The following is a 9,374-nucleotide window of genomic DNA, read 5'->3' as shown; positions in this document are numbered from 1 at the left end:
TTTGAAACCTCGACAATTCTTTCTGTTATTTAGATCCCATACGTTAAGATTACGCGTCTGTACGTTGAGATTGCGTTAATTCAGATTCCATACGCTTTAAGATATTTAGGTCCCATGCTTACGGCCCTAGTTTCGTTTTCACAAGGCTGCGCGCCAGGTCTATGCATAGAACTACGGACTCTGCAGCCGGCATCATTCTTGCGTGTGGATGGTGCTAATGGCGGCGGTGGCTGCTTTGATAAGTTCATCATTTCCGTGACGAATCATAATAAAGTATTTCACATAGTAAAGTATTCTCTGATTGATTGATTGATTGATTGATTTGTGGGGTTTAACGTCCCAAAACCACCATATGAGTAAAGCATTCTCTCTCCCGCTCTCTCTCAGCGACGAATCATAGCCTCCCATCTTTCTCTCTCGGCCGGCCCACACATCCACTATATTCTTTCTCCACGCCATTGCATATCGGCAGGCGGTCATAACTTCACGTGATCATACATGACCTGCATAGCCCGGACGTGGTGTCTGGGCTACCCTCGGGCGCGTAATTTTTTGTGCTGCTTTGCGCGAATGCTGGGCTTAGACTAAAAAAAGAATACATGCTGTAAGGGGCGTCTCGGCGGGAGTCCGGTACTGACAAAAAATAAAGCAAAAAAAAAAGAACGAAGGGCTGCCGCCGTCTTGGCCTACCCGTACAGAAAGACAAAACTTTATTGAAAGTCAAAGGATGGGAGACTAGCCCCTTGGAAATCCCTTTTCCTCAAGTGGTATAGCCTTGACTTGTCTTGGCGGAGTCGTAGCTGCAGAGTTGGTACTCCAGGTTTTCGGCAAGAGGCGTAGCCCCCCCCTGCTCGGTTGTGGTCATTATAAATGTAGCATTGATGTTGTGTATGTCAACATTTGGTGTTCCTAGGCATGCCCACGTAATGTGACCCAAATCTGCGCGTACCGTGTTTTTCGGTGCAGTGTTAAAGCATCGGAGTTTATGTGATGGTGAAGGGCCGTGGTACGAAAAGTGAACATCTGGAGTCGTCACGTAGTCCGTACTTGCTTGTTGAGATAACCCAAAACGTATCTTGTCAGGTACCTTTTACGCAGACACAAGTACAAATGTTGGTGGAGGAGCAGAACGAATTTGCATTTCATGCACTCAGCAATGTGTATAGCAAAGAATCTGATGATTAAGAGTGCTGCTTGTGGTCATTGCGGCAGCTATGAAACTATAGAGCACGTTCTTTGTCACTGCCCTTGTTACAGCGTGCAAAGACGGCAACTAGCTGCTGCGTTAACACGCCTTGACGACAGACCTTTGTCTGAACAATCAGTGCTTGAAAGGCGACATGATTTGTGTGCTCACAGAAAATCAGTGAAGGCCTTGCTGAACTTTCTGCGTGGCAGTGGCCTATTGTATAGACTATAGCACCCCCCCCCCCCCCGCTTTTTTTGTGCGCGTCTATTTTCCTCTTCGCTTTCTTTCCCATCTTTCTTCCCATTCCCCCTTCTCCTAGTGCAGGGTAGCAAACCGGATGCTCCATTTTCTGGGTAACCTCCCTGCCTTTCCCTCATTTTACTCTCTCTCTCTCTCTGATGATTAAGATCATTCGCGAGTGTGAGAGTAATTGTATCCTAGTCCTGGTGTGATTTCGCGCCTAAACGCCCCATTGTTCTTTCAATACCTTCTTTGTTGGTTTTTTAGCGATACCCCGAGCTTTCCTTGAGAATGGAAGGAATCTGTTATACGGCGGAAGGACAACTTTAACGGACTCCTTTGAGGAAAAGGCTCCTTTAAAGAAGTCTATTTTTTTAAAATCCCAGGACGTCCAAATGATGGAGCATTCTTTATCTCTAACTAGTTCATAATTTTTACATTTCAGTACGAAGTGCTGAGTCATTTCAGAACCTTTGCTCTCGAAACGCCAACACCAAATAACTGCCTTATTCTCCTGCGAATATTTGCAGTGCGGCAGTGAATCGAGCTCACCATTTGTATCCACAGCACATAGCCACTAGGTGGTTGTGGTCAGCGAATTAACAGTGCGTTCAAAGTCGCGTTTGGGTGCGGCACTTTTCAACTGCCACGGTTGTACACACAGGAAGCACGACAACGTTGGTGAGAGTCGTCTCTCTTTATTGTAACAAGGTGACTCACTATTCATGATCAGAACACTGACACACACTTTGCGGTTTGTGCGACCTTAAAGCAAACCGAAAAAAAAAGATAGATACTGTGCAAAAATAAAACCACTGACTGTGTTCTAACGGCACAAAACATAACACTGTGCGACTCACTCGTCAAGTCCGACTCTAAGTTTTCTCAGCAGGAACTCGCGCGAACAAACAATTCTGTCGCGAAATGCGACCTCGTCGGTGCACACAAATCCAGCTCTTAGAGGGTTGGCAACCATTCCCACTGGGCGAGATAACAAGAAGCTAAGTACAACTGTTGCGCAGGTGTGAGTCGTACTGAGACCCGAACACTGCGTAAATTCAATTAATGTTATATAGAGTTTCATACAACGATCATCCGAATGAAATTTGATGCTTCAGTCTACAGGAGCTTCCTCGGATCATGTTCAATGCATGCGTGACTTTTTCTATATACTTGCTTCAAATGAATTGGTGACCTCTTAGAGTAGCGTTTTCAAGAAACGTTCTGTTCGTAAATTTGTTCCATGCTGATAAATTTCGTTCTCGAAAGCAGCGAGTTGACTGTTTATAGCAACAACTGCGAATGTTCAAAAAGAAGATGACAAAACAAGTTATACAAACAAGGTATATTGTCATACAAACAAGGTATATTGTCATTATTAAAACCACCGGCTTCAACGAAGCGCATAGTGCGAGTGATAACTCCTTCGGTGAGGTTAAATTTCATATATGTTACTTTCTAAGATTAACGACTAAAGTGCTCGCAGACGCCAGCCAAACGAAGACCCTTGTGCAAAGAGAGCCTGGTGCACGTAGAATGCGATGACCAGTTCACAAGAAATAAATACTTAAAGCAGGTATCCGGAAACACCATGAATACAGGACGACCATTTACTCCCTTCAAAGTGCGGTTGGACTATTGAAGCGCTTGAAAGCCAATTAGTGATATTTGTACCGTACTCTGTGGTTCGCAGTCTCTCGCTTGAGGTTGCACGCTGGCGAATGCTATAGTAAAACAGATGTCGTGACGTCGGTGCTGAAATTGCAGGAGACTGTGCTTTGCTATATTAAGCCTGTGGGCTTTCGAAGCGGGATAATTCGTTGGTCTAAATCACATCCAGGAACACTCGCCCTCCTCGAGCACAGCTGAAGGAAGGTCGGCTGCGAGCGCGGATTCTCGCACAGTCCTTGCGTTCACTCGTCCACGCCGGCTCGTCACGTAAGTGACGGGCTTTCTCTCTCTCTCTCTTTCTCTCGCTCACGAGTGTTGCGTCATGGACTTGGTACACCCCCGTGAGTTCACTCAGCCGAAGTTCCCAAAAAGGTTTCCGAAACCGGACTTTATGGAGTTCCACATGGAAGGTGCTCGCTGAAGTGACGATGGAGCCAGGAAGAAGCTTAGCGCCGACGAGTCCGGATGCAGGAACTCTTCCTCCGAGAATATCTGAAGAAAAACCAAGGAGTCAAGGCAAAAGAAAAAGAACACACATAAATAAATGGAGGCACGCCAGAAATGCAAGCTACGTGCTTATCCCGTGATTTCGAGCTTATTCTTGCAATACAAACGAAGTGCAATTTATGTAAGCAGACATCCATACGTAGGAGAGACACTTACACGCACAATCAATTTTTTTGTAAAGAAGTCGGGATATAGAACATTCGAATTTATGTTGCACAGAGGAGGAGGAGAAGGAAGCAACATTAATGATACGGTGTGCGGGCGCATGAATTTCACGCATAGCAAAATTATGAAAAGCCGTTTTTTAGTCTGTGCAGAATATGACAAAATACGCCCCAGTGGCTGTGGCGTTCTGTAGCCATGCCACGGACACGCGAGTTGGATTTTCAATCGCGGCTGTTCGCATTTGCCTGGCGAGTATCAAATGCTAGTTCACAGTAGATTTTACACTTAGAAACTCGATATCCATAGCATACGAGAGCCATTATACGGTCAGTCAGTCAGTCAGTCAAGAACTTTAATATATGGTCCTGAGGAGTTTAAGCCACCAGGGTGCCCACGTGGGACATCCTAGCAGCCGCTACCGTAGGCGACGCCCGAGTCGGGGCGGGAACGTGGTGGCGTTCCGCCAGTTCTTGGGCCCTCTGGACTGCCTTAAGTTGGTTTCGGAGATTGGGGCTCCTGAGTGCCTCCTCCCAGTCGGACTCACTGGTGAGAGGTCCCTGAGGTAACGCGGGACATTGCCAGAGCATGTGCGCGAGTGAACAGTACACTTCTGTGCAATCTGGGCACTGTGAATTTATGTCTGAGTTATAATGGCTGAGTCGGCCCCGTGATGGGTACGATCTCGTTTGTAACATTCTAAAGGCTACTTCTTGCGCGCGTTCGAGTTTTGAATGGGGTAAAGGGTATCGGCTTCTGTTGTGTCGGTAGTGGGAGGTAATTTCATGGAAGGTGAGTAGTGGGTCATTAAACTGCACGTCTGGGCCCAGCTCTTCGGTGGCTGATTGATCGTCACGGCGGGTCAGTTCTCGTGCTCGATCATGAGCCATTTCGTTGAGGTTGGGTTGTTGTGGGTGAACGTCTTTGCCCATGTGGGCAGGGAACCAAGAGAGGTAGTGCGAGCCCGTATATTTCCGTGTTTGTAAAATGCGGGCTGCTTCTGGAGCGATGTTGCCGGTTTCGTAAGCCCGAATGGCGGCGCGAGAGTCTGTGAAGACATTAGTGAGTGAGGGGTCGGTCATCGCTAAAGCTATAGCAACTTGTTCGGCTATGGCGCTTGTTGATAGCCTAACCGAGGCGGCTGAGCGTAGGGCTCCGTCGCCATCTACTACCGCGAGTGCGAAAGAGGAGGAGTTACCGTATTGCGCTGCGTCGACGAATGCGGTAGAGTTGCGATTCGCGGCGGTACGGTTTAGGATCGCGCGAGCGCGGGCCAGCCGTCTGCCTTCGTTGTGTTGTGGGTGGACATTTCGCGGAAATGGGGTTACCATGTAAGTAGCTCGGACAACTCTGGGGAGGGTTACTGCGCGTTCAAGGCAGGGGTGTGGGGACATGCCGGCCTCGCTTAGAAGTCGGCGGCCTGCCTTGGAGGAGGAGAGGCGGATCACTTGGGCCGTGGTCTGGGCCTCGATCACTTCATCGATGCCGTTGTGCATGCCTAGTTGGTCGAGACGGGAAGTGCTCGTGTTTTGAGGCAAACCAAGGACTTGTTTAATGCTTTTGCGCATGAGTGTGTTTAGTTTCGTCTTTTCTACCTTCGTCCAGTTGTGGGCAGAGGCGACGTAATTGATGTGACTCATTAGGAACGCGTGGTATATGCGCAGAAGGTTGGCCTCTCCAAGGCCTCGTCTACGACCCGAGACTCGCTGAATGAGTCGGAGCATGTTCTCGGTTTTAGCTGTGATATGTTTAATTGTTCTTGCATGACAGCCAGTGGCCTCGACGAGGAGGCCGAGAATGCGTATGGAGTCCACGCGGCCATTATACGGTTAATGAATTATTCGCTCCACTATCGGTTGAGAGACGTCGCTAACACAGTCTTTGAAAGGGCCCTCTAACGCTTGAAAACATCGGTGCCGACTGCATCACTCGTAGTGGCGCTCGCCAGAACTACTGCGAACAGAAATCACGCCGGAAGGTTGCCGCCATATGATTGGATAAGTGTAACGTTAAATGTGATCACGGCATTGCGCCAAAATAGGGATTGCTATTGGATTTCTCTTTTCATTAGCATAATCTCTCACTCTAAGTGACAGACTTTGAGTGAAAGCTCTCTGACTTTTTCAGCTTGAAAACTGCTAAGCGACTCAAAGAATGTGCCGAACGCCATGTGCTGGAGGAAACGTGCCGGCGACGCTCCGGGCACCGCTATTCGAAGAAAAAAAAAACTAAAAATGTATAAGCGTTGACATATATACATATATATATATATATATATATATATATATATATATATATATATATATATATATATATATATATATATATATATACGTAATTACAAAATGAAAGATAAGTAAAGCTACAAAATATTATAGAAGCGTTAGCGAGCTGGCTCGTTTCGCACGCACCGTATCATGCACATTGTTTGTTACAATCGAAACGGCGTCCTTAATACGGTGGGCGTAACAGGCAATATGTCATGCGAGCTTCCTATGCGGTAGGGCTTTCAGTTCATTTCATTTGGCAGCATTCTGGCGTGGCGTCAGAGGGCAAGGGAAACATGGTAAGGTGAGCCCGCGAAAATCGAGTTGACGGTAAGCATTCATTTCATTGTATTTTGATATCTCTACGCTGAATAACTTTGCACTGCGTGGCCCTATCACTGCCGTTCTTACGACACTTATCTTTTAAGCCTTCAGTGTACGCAACCAGCTACAAAAACGTGTAAAACTATGAAGCCGTGAAAAGTGTTAGAGGGCCCCTTTGGTGCTATCGCTATTCCAGGAATAGTAGATGACCGACTACCAACAATTTATTTATTTATTTATTGAAATGCGACCTTTGCTGGATCTTGGTGGCCTAATGAGTTCCTTATCATACACCTATCACAAGGTTCAGCAAAGTTTCTTTGCTTCATTTTACCCTCACGACATTGGCTGTCCCTATGAAGCGAACCGTCAACATGATCGTCAGGAAAAGGAAGTCACGCAATCTGAGCTAGCCCGCTGGATCGCCAATACTTGAGGTGGAAATAAATTACAGGTGTCGCATAGATATAGCAATAGATCAGTATCATCATAATCACCACCAGCATCATCACCATCATCATCATCAGCCTGAAAGGCCCCTCCCGCTGCAAGTTTCGAGCTGGTTGCCGTTCTTCGCGTAAAATAGCGATTTGTTGATGTTGCATTCAATGGCTCGCCCTTTTGGCGAAACAAGGCACAATAAACGCTCAACTACCTCTGTGAAAACATGTTTCACTTTCGTGTTATACGAATTTCTGAATAAGGAGATCAGCCACGTTTTTAAAGAAAAAACATCCTTCACGTTTTCATTTGTATGACCTGTACATCATCATCATCATCAACCTGTCTACGCCCACTGCAGGCCAAAGGCCTCCCTCATGGTACGCCAATCGACCCGATCTTTCCGTTGCCACGTTATCCATACGATCTTTTTAATCTCGTTGGCCCCCCTAACATTTTGTCATCCCCTTTGTGCGCTTGCCTTCTCTGGGTATCCAGTCAGTTACGATTAATGACCAGCGGTTATCCTGCCTACGTGCTACGTGCCCGGCCCATATTCATTTCTTCTTCTTCTATCATTTTTCTCTCAATCGCTCGCTGCGTCGTTCTCAATTTAAACTGAATTCTCTTTGTAAGTCTCCTGGAGCAATGGATATCTGATGTCAAATGCAAAAAGGCGACTGGAGCATCGGGTCTCGATTTGTTATTTCTTCCGAGGACGTACTAGGGCGTTTAGCAGAACGTTGAAAGTTCTTACAGAATAAACTCCCCTTAGTGTTATCGCTAAACTTTGCGAATGCGCCACGTTCTGTAACTCATAGTATACGAAACGCCTTCCGACTTAGTATATGAACCCAACTTCACAATTTTTATCATCACAATCATAACTGAACGCTTCGAGAGGACTGATTTCTCACCTAACTGAGCAAACCATAAATGTTTTGCGGGAAAAACTACAACATTAAAAGATGAGAAAGTATAGGGGATACTTGAACTGGCCCAGCTAATAACGAGAAAAAAGAAACGGCCGAGATGGAAAAAAAAAAAAATCATCCGCATCTTCCCACAAGGGGTAACTCAAGTAAATGCGTCACAGAGCGGGGGAAGGGGTATCGCGTGAATGTTGCGTAATTGAGTATGGTCTTTCGTCTTTATTAGTATTTCGTCTTTATAATTTCTATTTATTGGATGAAGGAGAAGCATTGCCTTCAATGAGTGCCGGGACGCTGATGTTGAGTTGTGCTTCTCTACTGGTTAAAAGTACTGTTGCTTTCATCGCATCAACTCAAGTCAAGCAAAGCGTCATGTCAAGCGAAAGCCAGGTAAAGACGCCCTTGACTGAATTCCGAACGCACGTGCAGCGCGAGCAGTCAGTTTTTTACTAGCAGAGAGAGGCGTTCAGGAAAGGAAAAGACGCAACTTCTGCAGCGTCTGCACGGCTCAGCAGACGCGGCGTTCGCTACACCCGCCGAGCCTGCTGAGGACCCGCGGGACGCCCTCATCGCATCCCTGCTCGCTGCTCTGCGCTACCCGCCGACCACCCGTTGCGTGCCGTGAGCCTTTCAGCGCTCTGCGGACACGTCGGATCCACGCAACTCAACTAAGAGTCCTGCTGCTGGGGCAGAAATGCCCCCTCACTTCGAGAAGTTCCGGCGGACTCTCGTACGCCACTGGCTACTGTGATTGCAGTGACAGCTGCGCCTCTCTACTTCTTCACCTATTTCATTCTTTTCTTTTTCTCCCTTCTTCCCCCCTCCCCTATAAGGCACTGCGCTGTTTCGCGCTTCAGGCAGAATTAGGTGCCCTTTTCCTCTTCCTTTACAACCACTTGCACAACCACTCACACACGCTGCCTGCGCCGGCCTTGCGAGGCGGGAGAGGGGGAGGGGAGCAACAGTTGTCACAAGACGCGAGCATGCGGCATGAGACGTGAGCATGGGCAGTGGGGGTGTGGAAACGGAGGCGGCACGCACATGAAGGCTCCTTATAGTGCTGGCCAGCTCGGCCGTCTTTTCTTTCCCGTTACGCGTCGAACCAGTTCAAGTGCGACAAATCAACTAGCCCGATCTTCAACGTTTGTGAGTCCAGGGAATTTGAAGTAACTGCTGTAAATTTGTAGTAAATATGATATGCAAATTAGAAGAAAGTAAAGGGCCCCAAAAGGTAACTGCTACTTTTGAATCAGGCATGATCTACTATTAGGGCTACAGCAGCAGTCATCCCCCCCCCCCTTTATTGGGTATATTTGTCCATTTAAACCTGGAAGCATAAGCGCCCATCGCAGTCATGGCGGTGGAACACTTTTCTGCCTGCTGGCGTCACATAGCTCGTGGTCTCTGTATGAGCGAGCAGCAGTTTTTCTTTGTTAAACACAGTTTTAATGAGAGCTGGAAAACAATTATACCAAGGAAGATATAGGGGATTTTATTTGTCTATAGACAAATAACATCCCCTATATCTTCCTTGGTAATATAATATTGTTTTCCAGCTCTCATTAAAACTGAGTCTAACAAAAAAAATTATGCCTTTAAAATTTACACTTCTGTCCTTCATTGAGAGAAGATGAAAAACGC

At 46.9% G+C, this 9,374-nt stretch overlaps 1 protein-coding gene across 1 annotated transcript in view; it reads right to left on the bottom strand.

Annotated features, from left to right (window-relative positions):
* Window positions 1-3,035: 3,035 nt before the first annotated feature.
* The window catches only part of LOC119182544 (carboxypeptidase D), a 155,467-nt gene continuing 149,128 nt past the window's right edge, over window positions 3,036-9,374 (bottom strand). The window contains exon 10 of the mRNA XM_037433404.2: window positions 3,036-3,592. Coding sequence (XP_037289301.2) covers window positions 3,452-3,592 — 141 coding nt within the window. The 3' untranslated portion in view covers window positions 3,036-3,451. The remainder of the gene's footprint in view (window positions 3,593-9,374) is intronic.

The sequence above is a fragment of the Rhipicephalus microplus genome, chromosome 3, assembly GCF_043290135.1.
Source record: "Rhipicephalus microplus isolate Deutch F79 chromosome 3, USDA_Rmic, whole genome shotgun sequence".
Taxonomy (NCBI): domain Eukaryota; kingdom Metazoa; phylum Arthropoda; class Arachnida; order Ixodida; family Ixodidae; genus Rhipicephalus; species Rhipicephalus microplus.
The sequence above is the reverse complement of the archived record's forward strand: the minus strand, read 5'-3'. Positions and strand labels throughout refer to the sequence as shown.